Source organism: Chenopodium album, chromosome 14 (genome assembly GCF_948465745.1).
Source record: "Chenopodium album chromosome 14, dcCheAlbu1.1, whole genome shotgun sequence".
Lineage (NCBI taxonomy): Eukaryota > Viridiplantae > Streptophyta > Magnoliopsida > Caryophyllales > Amaranthaceae > Chenopodium > Chenopodium album.
This window is the reverse complement of record NC_137847.1, coordinates 2,743,856-2,759,745: the sequence shown is the minus strand read 5'-3', so window position 1 is coordinate 2,759,745 and position 15,890 is coordinate 2,743,856. Positions and strand designations below refer to the sequence as shown.

The 15,890-nt window shown below is 33.4% G+C and overlaps 1 protein-coding gene across 4 annotated transcripts; it reads left to right on the top strand.

The window, feature by feature from the left end:
* The first annotated feature begins 6,097 nt into the window (after positions 1 to 6,097).
* Positions 6,098 to 15,125, top strand: LOC145579842 (ABC transporter G family member 32-like). Of its 4 annotated transcripts, XM_081637126.1 has the most exons (24): positions 6,098 to 6,473; positions 7,457 to 7,577; positions 7,678 to 7,766; positions 7,863 to 7,947; positions 8,816 to 8,975; positions 9,069 to 9,145; positions 9,240 to 9,293; positions 9,523 to 9,613; positions 9,709 to 10,010; positions 10,083 to 10,364; positions 10,559 to 10,875; positions 10,976 to 11,136; positions 11,217 to 11,320; positions 11,422 to 11,572; positions 11,728 to 11,850; positions 11,945 to 12,036; positions 12,136 to 12,468; positions 12,658 to 12,948; positions 13,044 to 13,127; positions 13,211 to 13,344; positions 13,433 to 13,660; positions 13,763 to 13,934; positions 14,026 to 14,280; positions 14,683 to 15,125. In XM_081637126.1, the coding sequence occupies exons 1-24, from the start codon at positions 6,196 to 6,198 to the stop codon at positions 14,953 to 14,955; spliced, it is 4,257 nt and encodes a 1,418-aa protein (XP_081493252.1). In that variant the 5' UTR covers positions 6,098 to 6,195; the 3' UTR covers positions 14,956 to 15,125. The 4 variants fall into 4 exon arrangements, with proteins under 4 accessions (XP_081493252.1, XP_081493253.1, XP_081493254.1 ...); XM_081637127.1 differs by lacking the exons at positions 6,098 to 6,473; positions 7,457 to 7,577 and having other exon boundaries at positions 7,726 to 7,766; positions 8,806 to 8,975; XM_081637128.1 differs by lacking the exons at positions 6,098 to 6,473; positions 7,457 to 7,577; positions 7,678 to 7,766 and having other exon boundaries at positions 7,932 to 7,947; positions 8,823 to 8,975.
* Positions 15,126 to 15,890: the final 765 nt, after the last annotated feature.

Here is a 15,890-nt window from a genome sequence, read left to right as displayed (position 1 = left end):
CTTAGCCTCTTAGGTTTGCTTCTCCCAGATCATAATTGGCAAAATTGTGCTACCCTGGCCTTCTAATCTTCTGAAGGATCGGTGCACGATTGGACAAATGCCCATGCTTACTAATCGAATTATTCTGAAAGATATGACAACATAGTGATGCTACGATGCTACGTAGTATGAAGTACATTACGAGTACTGATAAAACATTAAATATATTTATGAAAGTTAGAATTCTATAACATTATACAATGTGTTATCAAAGATTAACTTACACAAGTAATTTCCAATTGTTTGTATTCTAACTCTTTTTGCCCATCAAAATAATGGAAATGTCACAATACTTGCAACACGCTATAAATAGAAAGTTATTTTAGGAAAAAACTATACTATTTCCTTTATTTGAAGCACATGACCTACTAAATTACACTCCTAACAACCATTCATCTTATTTTAAAGTGTATTATATTATGTGAACCCCACATTTCTTAAATACCGCGAAAAAGTGTGTGTTGCATCTATTAAAAAACGGAGGAAGTATCTTATACATCATCCTCTACAAAAATTTGATAAGAATATTCCCCATAATTCAATGTTTTCTTTCACATCTCAATTCTAATAAAATTATAAAAAAAAACTAACGCTATATTACTGGTAAGTTTGTACTATTAATCATGACTGTTTTCAGTAGTGTGCAAAGATAGTAAGGATACGAATTTAATAAGTTTGTAATTTTGTATATATGCACATCAAAACGAAAATTACGTACCAATTTATATCAACGAGGCAATAATAAAATACATGATTGCTGATAATGTTGGGCACCTTGCGATAGATCGTTATTTATAGTCTCACCTAAATTGTCAGCTGTAAAGCAATCCAATATTAATGAACATTCAATTATGTCAATATGTCACCAAAATTTCTCGCTGATCAATGAATTTTTTGAGTACCAATTGTCCCAATTATCTTCAATGTTGACCAATATATTGCTTTGGTATACGATTAAGATTTTTTTTTTTTTTTTTAGTACCCATGTCAATTTTTTGCATTGAACATTAGACTTAAAAAAAAATAAGGGAAATAAAGTTATAAACCATACTCTACGAGAGTGAAAGATAGCTCAAGTAGTCAGAGCTTCTATCCCGGTTTTAGGATATACTGAGATCGATTCTCGCCCCTGCGGCCCTGTCCTCGTGGCTCTCTAAACACAAAAAAAAAAAAAAAAAATACTCTATCTCTCTATCCAATTTATATTACTCCCTCTTTTTTTTTTATTATTTGTTATGCCTTAACTATTTTTCTCTTAAAAATAAAATTTCAAACGTAACAAATAATAAGAAACGCATGGAGTAACACTTGTGTACAATAGGCGTATATTTTGAGGCACGGACACCATATCAAGAAAAATTTAATTTAGCCAAGTCACATACATGCCGTATAATTCTTAAGAAGTTTCACTTCCATACTTGTTAATATCAATTAAACAACTTAATAAAATAAATACAGAGTGTATCAACATCAAGATCGACTTTGGGGGCGGGGAAACTTATCACGTGCCCATATAAATATGACATACGAGTATATGGGTAATATACTAATATGACATTTCTATGCAATTACACAATGGTGTGGACTCATTCAAGGAACTTCATGGCCATATATATGGGCAGAAGACTAGCTAAGACTGAACACACAATTATTTCTTTTTGTCTCCTCTTAGCTTCTTTCATACAGAGTACTTCATACAGTATACTAATATATACTACTATACGAAGTACTCTCTATTTTGTTAGTCACTCCACTTAATTTAGCACAATTTTAACATACGTATGTATGTATATATATATATATATATATATATATATATATATATATATATAATAAAAAAATAAAAAAAATAAAACATTCATGTAAATCAAGTGTCAATTTTATCATTGAATTGATTAGCTAATGTAATTTTTTTTTTCTTAATTAGTCTGACACATTATAATTCATAACGCGTGGTGTAATTAGGGATAATGATAATTTGAGTTGAGCTGCAGGATATCAACTCGATATCATGCAAGCTGGAAATTAAACTTTAGTAAGGATTCATATTTCAAATACATCACATGCATATTTAGACTAAAATTTGCAGTGGTGTACATAGTAATATTATTAACATTATGTTATGTTTTAATTTATGATATATATAAAAAAAATTATGATATATATATAGGTGAAGAATACTATTGCAATAAGTCGTTTTCCCCCCATTATTATCTATCAACATTCAACAATATCTACGGATGTTGTAGTTTGATTGTCTATGTTGAAATTTAAGCATCACTGGTCTTTGCATATGGCTAAAATAGTACGAAAATTCATTGCGTGCTTATATTAAAGTCGTTTTGCATAAGAAAATGAATTAATGTATTAAAGTAAATAACTTGCATGTGAGTTGAAACTAATAATTAGGCGTCTACCCACAAAGTGGGTGAAGAAAATGGAAGATGTACAAGTAATAAACATGCGGCCATAATAATTCTCTGATGTCAATTTGGTTTATACTAATGAAGATTTAGCATGTTATGTCCTTGGCCTAAATTAAAGTCGGGATGGAGGGTTCATTAACCCAACTCCATTCCTACTAGGATAAATGTGTAAATAGAAGTGCAAAAAGTTAAAATAATGCGAGTGCAATAATATAGGATGGAGCGAGTAACGTACGACTACTACAACCCTGCCAAAGCAATAAAAGGAATAAAAGGGGTAGGGCATCCAACCGGCCAGCCGAGAACTGAAATTGAGCATGTTTTGGTGGTCATGTAAATATGTAATAATGAGACTATGAAATTAATATCACTATATTCCGTAGCATCAAATACTTATTATTAGTAGGAGATCGATCGATCAATGGCGGTGAGTATAATGTGTACATGTCCACTGTCCAGGTGTAGCACTGTTAAGGCTTTTTCTATATTTAACCCCATCATTTTCGGGGCTATTTAACCCCATCATTTATTATTATTATTATTATTATTATTATTATTATTATTATTATTATACTTGTATATAATATGACCAATATTATACTATACGCCATTCGTAACGATTAATTTTTGTACATGAACTGTCCCTTGATTGTATATACTACTATTCCAATCAATATCTCAAGACTTAGTTATTCCAATCAATATCTCGAGCACCCAGTTATTCCAATCAACATGAACACGAACATATTTGTATATCTCAAGACTCAATAGATAGTATATGTACGTTGATTGGAATAACTGAGTCTTGACTCTTGAGATATACAAATACATAGAGAAGATTGTCCAATCCTAACCTTTGAGTACAATGTTTTTTTTTTTTTTTTTTTTTCGAATAAGTCATAATGTTTTTACTCCTAAAGTCCTAATTATTCAATTAATAAGCCATGCAATAATATATCATACATATGAAACGCCATTATAATTTCGTTACTATTTAGAGCTTGGCAAGCAAAGCTTCCTTCTGTGGTCTCAGAATGATGATTGACGGATGTATGTGACCAAAATAATCATGCTGCAATATAATGCCAATAGTGCTACTATTTCGGTTCTTTTAGGATTAATGCATGCTGTATTGAATATTGATGATCCTCTAAACTTGAACATTTTACTAGCTACTTTGCATTTTAGTAGCAGACTAGCAGGAATTGGGGTTAGATTTATTTTGGTCCAACTTATTTTAACCTTTTATATACACTTAGGTGCACATAAAAAATAAGTTATCCAAGTTTGATTTTTGTTTTTTTTTTTTTTTTTGGTCTCATTGTAATATTTTAAGATGAGCAAAAAAAATTAGATGAGCATTCTTTGGGTGCACTTTGCTCCCATATGTATATAAATTTTTTTGAACTTATAAAGTTTTGTATTTCAAACTCTAATTATATTGGAACTTCTTTAAATCGGATTCAGCATTCAGGTTCAAAATTCAATAGAATTAATGCAACAAGGTAATTATATTAATCAATATAGAAGCTCTATACAATTTTTATTTTTATATCTTTTAGTTTACTATTTATATAATCAACTTTAAAATTTTTGACCGTATATTGTGATTTATGTACTGTACTAGCATAAGTAAAAATATACGAGTACTATCAGGTGCAATATTGTAGAGTTAAATCTTAAACTGAGTCTTGAGTTTTCAATGCAAGATTCTACTTCAAAAAATTTTTTTACACTTAGTTTCTTAAATGCATAAAAAAAAAATAAAAGAAAAAAAAAAAGTCTCGTCTTAAGACCAAAAACTTTAAAAATGATAATGTCATACTAAGTCTTGCTCTAAGATTAGTTGTAATTTGTTTTTTCAGATATACTCTATATAATAACAACTTTATTTTATAGTAATTTAAACTGATATAAAATCTAAGATATTAATAGTCAAAGTTATTTGCTAAAGTCTGCGCAAAATACAAATAAAATCTTTGAAGAACCAGAGGAGTACAACATGAGATTTCGGTTGAAAAACACCGTGAGATTGTAGTTGAAAGCACCATTATTCCATGTTTATAAAGAAAGCCAAAGAAGGAAACTGACAAATAGCTATATCATCTGACCTCAGCAAGGCTGTTTGCTGTTATACTCCTTTACTCTTTTTAACCTAAAAACCAGCAAATAACGGTTGCAGAATCATCATGATTTTCATTTCTCATTTTCACCATCTTCCCAACCGTCACGACTCATGACTCGTACTTCAACCATTGCATTTAAGTATTTTATCTTACTCCTTTTTTGTACGTTCCTTTGGTAGCGTTTAACTGTTTAGCTTTGGTCCCGTAATGAGAGCACACGTCACATAGCATCTATTATTATTCACGCGCCTAAATTGGAATATTGGTACATACGTACTCTCTTCGTTACTGAAAGATTTGTTTACTTGGTTTTTTTCCGAACATGATCTAGTGGAAAATTTGTAAAATTAGAGAAAAATAATGGACCTACCTTCATGATCCTCTACTATTGGTGAACTCACAAGTCACAATAGCTATTTAATGTGCTCCCCTTAATTTCTTTACCACTAGACTTCGTGGAGAATGTGTAGGGAAGACTGAGGGGAAATATCACCAAATTATCAAAACATAACTAACAAAGCAACTACGAGTAGACGAGTATTTATTAATTAAGGACGTTAAGTAACATCTCCATCACATTCAAACTGGTTATAGTGTGATGATCCATGCATCTAATCAAACACACATAAAGCACTTGGTAAAATTAAACAATGATTAAATCAGTTTCTTAACGATTCATTTCTAACAATGTATCATACTATGTAAGAAGGCTAGAGCAGTTGGCTAGTTCTTTGACTTTAAGGCGCAGGGGTAGGATCGAACGTCATCCTAGGAAGGATTTTAGACTAAAATCCCCCTCCTAAGATGGAAAATTATTTCAATTGCTATTTTACTAGAAGAGCTGTAACTTATTTCTATAATCAAATGAGCAAACAATTTAACACTAATCAATGTAATTTTACAATTATCATCACACCATTACAACACTCATATTTAACCTTTACATACAACCTCCGTTAATTGTTATCTGCAATTTCAAGTTATTATTTGTAAGATACGGAGTAGAATATATTTCAAAATTGCAGATAACAATTAACGGAGATAGTATATCAACATTGCCTTTATTTTTTTTTTTCCGAGCTTCAATATTATCTACAATATCACAAACTGTATCAATTATTACACCAGCCAAGAGGATAACATGGGCATGATATAAAACAACGGGTGTACAAATTGACACAAATTAATTCACACAATAGTAAAGTCATAATAATAACAAGAGAGAGAAAAATATTGAAAGAGATGGAAAAACAAACAAAGTTGGAAGGATGAAATTTATTGCATGCCCAAAAATTCCAACTACCAAGACAGTACTACTACACTACACCACTACTACTCTTACACAAATACTAACACACAAAGATCTTTATTTTTTATTTTTTATTTAAAAAAAAAAAAAAAAAAAAAAAAAAAAAAAAAAACTGAAATAAATACTCCTCATTACAATGGCAGCTGCTCAACTCCTTCCATTTATTCATCCTCCTTTCACCTCAAACTAACCCACATTCACATTCATATTCACATTTTCTCTCTTCTTTCTCTTTCTATTTTTATAACATACGACAGGGTATAGTTTTGAGAGAAGACGTGATTGTTTTATAGTAATGTGGAATTCGGGGGCGGAGAACATGTTTGCAAGATCGGAGTCGTTTAGAGAAGAAGGAGAGGATGAAGAGGCGTTGAGATGGGCTGCACTTCAGAGACTTCCGACGTACACAAGAGTACGTCGTGGAATATTCCGGAATGTTCTAGGTGATACTAAGGAGATCCATGTTGGTAAGCTTGAAGCTGATGAACGTAAGGTTGTTTTGGACCGTCTTTTTAGCTCTGTTGAGAATGATCCTAAGTTGTTCTTCGATCGAATGCGCCGCCGTTTTCAAGCGTAAGTTGCTTCGTTTGATTTTTCACAGTCTTTTTGAAATGTAATAATCCGTACTTGTCACTATGATTGTTTTTCATTAGGTACTCATATTAGAGCAATAAAAATCATAAAATGTTGATGTTTTGAATTTAGGTATTGAAATTAATCTAACACAATGTCACGTGATAATGTTGTATCAATTCATATATAGTAGTAAAAAAATGTGACAATAAAATAAATAAACAGGGAGTATTTTTGAATTACCTATTAAAACAAATCTAACACGATATTATGTGATAATGTTTTTAATACTTTGTACAAATTAATGTATTAGATTGAGTAGTTGTTTTTGATTTTGGAGATATATTTAGTACCATTGCATGTGATTTTCTTAATTTCTGAAGTGATTTTTTTTTTTTTTTTTGGATTTTATAAAGAGTTCGTGAAAAATTGTAGAAAATGAAATTGAATTATTGAACAGAAATGTAAGCGTGATTTTTGTTTGTTTTATATTTTGGAGCATGAATTGCTTGAGGAAAGAGGTTGTAAGCTACTTTAGCTAGGAAGGTGGTTAGCTTTTTGTATTTACTGCTGAAATGAATACTTCAATTTAGCTAGTGGTTAGAAATTTTTTGGACAAATAATAATAGAAGACAGAGAAAGAGGAGAAATTGGAAGTTTTTTTTTTTTGGGTAAATACTAACAATAACAATAATTAACTCACCGCGTAATTAGTTGATAAGTAAATAACTTTACAAAAAAAATTATTGATCAATATAATATCAATTATTGTTAATTGAGGATTCGCGATTTGTGTTAAAATGAAAGTAGTAGTACTAGTAATGCTATATGTCTAATGATTATAAATAACGAGTTAATTTTAAAATAACGATTTGTTATAACATGAATGTATAGTAAAGTTTTACTTAATGCCATAATAATGAAAAGCTTTAATAGCAAGTGATTTTAGGTGTTTGAATCTTTTCTATTTATTCGTGTTACAGGGTAGATTTGGAATTTCCGAAGGTAGAAGTTCGCTTTCTGAACTTGACAGTAGAGTCATATGTTCATCTAGGAAGCAGGGCGTTGCCAACAATTCCAAATTTCATTTTCAACATGTCTGAGGTGAAAGCAAACTATGATTAACATTCCTTATATTAATTATGTTTCTAATTATCTATCAACCAATGTCTTAATTACGGAATTATTTGTCACATTGTCGAAGGCTCTCTTGAGGAAGTTGCACTTGTTTCCGGGCAAGAGGAAAAAAATTACCATATTGGATGATATCAGTGGAATAATCAGACCTTCTAGGTGCTTAAACTATATAACTTTCATTGTTTTTTCTCAAATTTTTTAATTTAATGTATTTACATATAGTTGACTGATAATAACATATAAACATTGTAGGTTGACCTTGCTATTAGGCCCTCCTAGTTCTGGGAAGACCTCTTTGCTGTTAGCTCTTGCAGGACGCCTTCCACCTGGATTGCAGGTACCAAAGATTCTAATTCGTTTAGTTTAAGGACGATTTTGATATCATTATACGGAGTATAATATAAGCTCTGTCTTAATCACAAATTAAAGGTCCAATATTGTTTTTTGATAGTTAAGGACTTTAAGTTTGACTACCCATTATTGATTAAGCTTTCGTACTACGGATTACTTCCTCTGTTTCAAATTGGTTTACTTTTACGGAGTATTTTTTACTTCCTTTGTCAAACTTAATGTCTACTTTGGAAATTATGTAATTTGTTAAACCGCAAAGTCCACATCTTGACTATTATTCTTGTAATCAAGATAATGACCAAGTTATTTAGGGCTGTCAATATCCTAAAGTGACCAAATGGTGTTTAAAAAGGGTCTAATTATGGTATCTCGCTTTCTCTTTCTTTCACCAAGTAATTATCGCTAGTCTAGTCTTTTTTTAAGCTATCATCTCAAGGCTTTTTGTTGATAATCATGTTTGTATTATACTCTTTCTATGTCGACAAGTAACTTTTAAGATTATTATGAATTTATGATCATAGATAAAGATGTTAATTGTCAAATTGGTTTCACAATTAACTTTTTGCTGATATTCAGCTGAGTTATACTTGTTTTTGTATGGAGGAGTAGTAACTCAGAGACACCCTTCCCAAAAGAAAAATGATAAACAAGACATCCACGATCCACCCTTACGAAAGAAAAATGGTTAGCCTAGGAGCAAGAACTCTTTTTTTGTAAGAATATGAAATGAAGAAGAAACATCAAAAATAAATTGGAAGAGGGGATACTATTTTATTTACAGTGCAATTTGGATGAGATGCATGCAAAATGGTTGCGGTAGTATGACCTCCTAATATCTCTTTAGTAATTGAAAGATGTCAGGGAGAATCACATATAATGGGCATGATCTCCGAGAGTTCGTTCCTCAGAGGACATCGGCATATGTAAGCCAACAGGATTGCCATATAGCAGAGATGACTGTTAGGGAAACTCTAGCATTTGCTGCACGTTGTCAAGGTGTTGGAAGCAAGTACGGTAAGCTAGTTCTATCTTGCTTTCTTATTATTTTGACACGATAGTTGGATATTGCTTCCTGATGATGTATTACATTGTATACCATTATGACAGATATGCTTCTTGAGCTTGCGAGAAGAGAGAAGCAATCTAGACTAAAACCTGAAGAAGACCTTGACATATTTATCAAGGTTAAAGCAGTCTCTTGATCTGTATTGTAGTCCTTGCTTAATAGTTTGGTTTAGTGAAGTCATTACCTTCAATAATGTAGTATAACTGGTGCAGGCTATGTCGTTGGATGGAAAAGATACAAGCCTTCTTGTGGATTATATACTAAAGGTATTGTACTAATTTTGCGTTATACATTGCATCAGTATTAAAGACAATATAGATATTTTATGTCTTTGGCAGATAATCGAATTGATTACATTGATAACCAATCTGTTTTCAAAAATGTTTCCCTTGTTTTCTGAAAGTGGCCTTAAGCTTAACTTTGATGCTTTCCTTGTAACACCAACAAGATATTTCTTTCCTCTTGTGATAAAGCACTAAAACTATTTATACAAAGATTTTAGGTTTAGATATATGTGCGGACACTCTTGTTGGTGATGAGATGATCAAGGGGATTTCTGGTGGCCAAAAGAAGCGACTCACAACAGGTTTTAACTATAATATTGTACCTTCTCATTGATGAAAATTGCCTGCTGGATATTGTATCCTTTTTGCTGATGTAGAGTTCTTTTTGCTTTAATAGGTGAATTATTAGCAGGACAATCTCGAGTGTTGTTTATGGACGAAATATCAAATGGACTTGATAGCTCAACTACTTACCAGATTATTAAGTATCTCAAACATTCAACCAGTGCACTTGATGGGACCACAGTGGTCTCTCTCCTTCAGCCTGCTCCAGAAACCTTTGAGTTGTTTGATGATGTTATACTGTTAAGTGAAGGTCAGATTGTTTATCAAGGACCACGCGATTCTGTTCTTGATTTCTTTGCATCCATGGGGTTTATTTGTCCTGAGAGGAAGAATGTTGCAGATTTCTTGCAAGAGGTAGAGTTCCTTGGCTTAAATTAATCTAGGCTCCTACCTGAATGTGTTACTTATTACAAACTTTTTTCACAGGTCACATCAAAGAAGGACCAACAGCAGTATTGGTCTGATCTTTCTCGCGCATATCAATATGTTCCTGTAGAAAAATTTGCACAAGCATTCCGTTTTTTCTCTGTGGGGAGTAATCTGTGCCGGGATCTATTTATACCTTTTAATAAGTGGAATAGTCATCCTGCAGCTTTATCAGCTTCTGCATATGGTGTCAAGAAATGGGAGCTTCTTAAGATCGGATATTCATGGCAGAAGCTCCTAATGAAAAGAAACTCTTTTATCTATGTGTTTAAGTTTATACAGGTAAGATAGCTATGGATTTCTTGGTTTTGAGAGGTCACAATTGTGGGCTTAGAATAACATAATATCTTGAATCTTAGTTGAGAACAAGATTTCATTATACTCTTGCAGAGGCCAACAAAGTTTCTGTCATTTCTTGTCTCTAACATCATAGTGGATTACTCAATCCTGATTTTTTTGTCAATGCACTTTTGCAGCTGCTTTTTGTTGCTACCATTACAATGACGGTATTTTTCCGAACAAAGATGCACCATAATACAGTTGATGATGGAGGCCTCTACCTTGGTGCACTCTACTTCTCCATGGTTATAATTCTTTTCAATGGATTTACCGAGGTCTCCATGTTAGTGATGAAACTTCCAGTTATCTACAAGCATAGGGACTTGCACTTCTACCCTTGTTGGGTTTATTCTATCCCTTCTTGGCTCTTGAGCATTCCAACTTCACTAATTGAATCCGGTGTTTGGGTGATCGTCACATATTTTGTGATTGGCTATGATCCCAACATTATAAGGTAATCTTTGCTTAAAAGCAGATTCTTCTATTCTGTCTGGATTTGTAGAGTCTCCTGCATGAACTCTTATTGACTAGCTATTCCTTATTTTTCTGTACAGATTCTTTAAGCAGTTCTTGATTTACTTTCTCCTGCATCAAATGTCTTTGGGACTTTTCCGTGTGATGGGATCCTTAGGTCGAAGTATGATTGTGGCCAACACATTTGGATCCTTTGCCATGTTGGTTGTGATGGGTCTAGGTGGATACATCATTTCAAGAGGTAAAAATAAGTACTTTGCAGGTACCTTTATATATAGACATCCAAGATCCAACCTTGACGTAATTTGTTGATTTGTACAGATAGCATCCCTCGTTGGTGGGTCTGGGGTTTCTGGGTTTCTCCCCTCATGTATTGTCAAAATGCAGTTTCGGTGAATGAGTTCAGTGGTCATTCCTGGGATAAGGTAATTATCTCTTTTATTATTTGTTGTAGTTCAAGATATATTTCAAAGGTTCTAACTGTTGTATTTTTTTTTTTTTTTTTTTTTTGTTTTGTTTGTTCAAGCCTGTTGGGAATACAAGACTCGGTGAAGCAGTACTGAGATCAAGGAGCTTGTTCACAGAAAGCTACTGGTACTGGATTGGAGTAGGCGTAATGGTTGCATATACAGTCTTGTTCAATGTCATGTTCACATTCAACCTTAATTACCTTCATCGTAAGCAACACATCTGCTGTATTTTTTGTAGAAGTCTATCCTAGTTAGAGTATTGCCCTGTCTTCAGTCTTCAGTTCAAACTTTAAAGCTGTAAATGATGAGCCTTGCATTAAGGCAAACTATACTAATCACATTATGGTTTACTAATCAATCAGCCCTTGGAAAGAGACAAGCTGTAATTTCTAATACTGAATTCATAGAGAGGGAAAGGAAGAAGAGGGGTGAAACTGTGGTCATCCAGTTGAGAGAATTCTTGCAGCATTCAGGCTCATTGAATGGTTTGTAACTTTATATATATGTTCTATTCTTTCTTAACATTATGTTTGTAAGAAACTTATGTTATATTCTGTTTGTGACCTTACTCAAAAAAAGGAAAACCATGTACACAAAGGGGGATGGTTCTACCATTTCAACCACTGTCAATGTCATTCAGTAATGTCAATTATTACGTGGATGTTCCTTTGGTACGTACATAAGGCCCAACTTTCTCTTCAATTATAAATAAGGTTTTAGAATGTATTTGGTTCAGCAATAATTTTCTGTAATCCTATCTTGTAAAACAGGAGATGAAACAACAAGGTGTATCAGAGGATAGATTACAGTTGCTGGTTGATGTCACCGGATCTTTCAGGCCTGGTGTTCTCACTGCATTGGTGGGTGTGAGTGGTGCTGGTAAAACAACTCTCATGGATGTATTAGCTGGTAGAAAAACTGGCGGATACATAGAAGGAAGTATATTCATATCGGGTCATCCCAAAAGGCAAGAAACATTTGCAAGAGTATCTGGTTACTGTGAACAGAATGATATTCATTCCCCATGCTTAACTGTTTTGGAATCACTTCTGTTTTCTGCTTGGCTACGTTTATCATCAGAAGTTGACTTGCAGACTCAAAGGGTATGTGTGTCACCTGTGTTTTCTCCCATTTGAATTTTCCGGATTACTAATTAGTGAGGCTGCTGTCTTGCTTCCATTTTATAAAAATTGTTCTTGTCGGTCTTTATGAATTAAGTTTTCTTCAGAAAGATCTGTATAGGCCATTTTTTCTTGTTGTTATTGATAAATATTTCTGGCATTCTTTTCCAGGCTTTTGTAAATGAAGTTATGGAACTTGTGGAACTCACATCGCTGAGTGGAGCGTTGATTGGTCTACCAGCAGTTGATGGTTTGTCAACAGAACAAAGAAAGAGGTTAACAATTGCCGTTGAATTGGTTGCTAATCCGTCAATTATTTTCATGGATGAGCCAACAACCGGATTGGATGCAAGGTCTGCAGCCATTGTGATGAGAACTGTGAGGAACATCGTAAACACTGGTCGAACAATTGTCTGCACAATCCATCAGCCAAGCATAGACATTTTTGAATCATTTGATGAGGTACCTTTTCTCTCTTATAACTGCTCTCGTTTCTGAAGCATATATGAATATATGATGGTGATGTGTGTTTACACCTATATTTGTATCCATGGCAGCTTTTATTTATGAAGCGTGGGGGGCAAGTCATTTATGCTGGCCCACTCGGACCAAGATCTTGCAAACTTGTTGATTATTTTGAGGTTAGTGAAGTTTCAAACATAGTTATAAATTGGTCACTCTTGTTAAAAGATATCTAATCCTTATTGTTTTGATAAATTTATAGTCAGTGGAAGGGGTGCAGAAGATCAAGCCTGGTTATAACCCCGCAGCATGGATGCTTGATGTTACTTCAATGGCAGAAGAAGCACGCCTTGATGTAGATTTTGCAGAAATCTACAAAAGTTCGCGGCTATTTCAGTATGTGCAATTTTATATTTTATTTTTACCTGATTATGCATCATTGTTCATGATACTCTTGCCTAACTCGCCCCTTCTTTTGGTTCAGGTATAACAAAGAGTTGGTTGATCGTCTCAGTAAACCACCTAGTAACTCTAAAGATATATCTTTTCCAACCAAATATTCTCGATCATTCTTTGATCAGTTCCTGACGTGTCTCTGGAAGCAAAATCTATCTTATTGGCGGAATCCTCAGTACACAGCAGTTCGTTTCTTCTACACCATTATCATCTCCCTGATGCTTGGATCGATATGTTGGAAATTTGGCTCTAAAAAGTAAATTAGTTGGACTTTTACCTTTGTTTATCAGCCATAGCTAAATGCTCTAAGGCAAAAGGTCAAGTACTTCTGCTAACACTACTTGTTGAAATTTTGAAGGGAAACTCAGCAGGACATTATTAATGCAATGGGATCGCTATATGCAGCAGTACTCTTCCTCGGAATTACAAATGGAACAGCAGTTCAGCCTGTTGTTTCCATTGAAAGATTTGTTTCCTACAGAGAAAGAGCTGCAGGGCTGTATTCAGCTTTACCGTTTGCATTTGCACAGGTATTTCTTCCTACTATCTCTGATTTTATCCTTTTTTTTCTTGGAAATATTTACTAATCCTGAATCGTTGCCTCCTATGTCGATTGTGCAGGTAGCAATAGAGTTTCCTTATGTTTTTGTGCAGACAATCATTTATGCAGCAGTTTTCTACGCCATGGCTGCATTTGAATGGACAGCTTTGAAGTTTATTTGGTATATGTTCTTCGCGTTCTTCACAGTACTATACTTTACCTTTTTCGGAATGATGACTACTGCTATAACACCCAATCACAATGTCGCCGCCATAATAGCTGCTCCATTCTATATGCTATGGAACCTCTTCAGTGGCCTCATGATCCCTTACAAGGTAATGCAGTACTAAAATCAACTTATGGAAATGAAAATTCTGTCTTCTAAAGGTCTAAGGCTTAAAACAATATTTTATTTTCAAAAAAAGGCAAAAATTATTAATTATGGCATTAGAATAAAATTAAAAAGACTTTTTACAATCGATTCAAGGTTGACTCGTGCCTCTATTTATATTTTACATTAACTCTTTATGGGGTAAAAATTTCTATGTATTGTTAAGTTTGGTAAATAAGACTCTTTTCTTGGTGCGATATCAGATGTGTAGCATTACCCTCATTTTCATATTGTTGGAGCTTTGCTACAATACTAAAATTAAGCACCAATATTTCATTAGGATACTATTACTTGTATATTTTATTTTTTTTCAAGGGTGACTAACTTAAATTCTTTTCAACATCAGAGAATTCCTGTATGGTGGAGGTGGTATTATTGGATCAACCCGGTGGCCTGGAGTCTTTATGGTCTTCTTACCTCACAGTATGGTGATGATAACACGCTGGTGAAGTTATCAGACGGGGTTCGCTCAGTGCCTATAAGCCAACTTCTGAAAGATGGTTTAGGGTTCAGGAATGATTTTGTGGGCATTGCCGGTATCTTGGTAGCCAGTTTCTGCTTGTTTTTTGCTGTCATTTTCGCTTACGCTATAAAATCATTCAACTTTCAGAAAAGGTGATAGAACACTCTACAATCAGCTCTTAAAGAGACATGTAATGAGTTATCTGTATAGCAAATCTACATACATATAGGCCATTGATTTTATACTTTGGGATATATTGATTACAATTTGTTTTGCAATGTTGGAAGGAAATACTATAATAAAAATTTTCTTAAATACTTTATAAACATTGCCAATACCTCCATACATGCTTTCAACTCTTCCAGAAATCCTATGCTTATGCTTCGAGAATGGGGAAAATCCAAAAGGCAAGAATATTGCACTTGAACTTGTAATATGAATGGTATTAAACCACAAGTTCAACCCCTTCCCGTAGACTAATATTGTACGTGTAAATCAGGCAATGGAGTGAATTTTTTTTATTTAATTAGGTAAGATGAACTGCTCTATTAGACTGTAACCTTTTACAAGTCAATTCGACTGAGTTTGCAGAATAGACACTTTGAGAGTTGGGGGGGAACGGTATGCAATGGAGTGGAATTGCACACGCAAGAAAAGTGATTTCATCAAGCATAAATTTAAACTTCAACCTAATTTTCTCCATTGTGAGTACCTATCAAATTCGTCACTCAATAAGCTTATAGAATCAATCAATTCGGCATCAAATTAGGGATGACAAAAAGATTAATGGCTAGAGACAGGTTACCAAATCACTAAATCATTCTGATCCCACAGCGCTGGCTCATGTTACTCATACTTCACTTATTCCCCAACTATTGTACCATAGGGGGATTTACGTGTCCTAATGCACATTTTCAACATTGTATTTCTTTAATTATACGAGTAAATATTATACAAGTTGATAATATAAAAGCATGCATCAAGATAAATATAACAAAATCTCACATGACTATTTTTTTTAACGTATAAACCACAAAAGAGGAAGCAATTCTTTTAAACAAACCCGCAGCAATTTACAATTTAGGAAAATT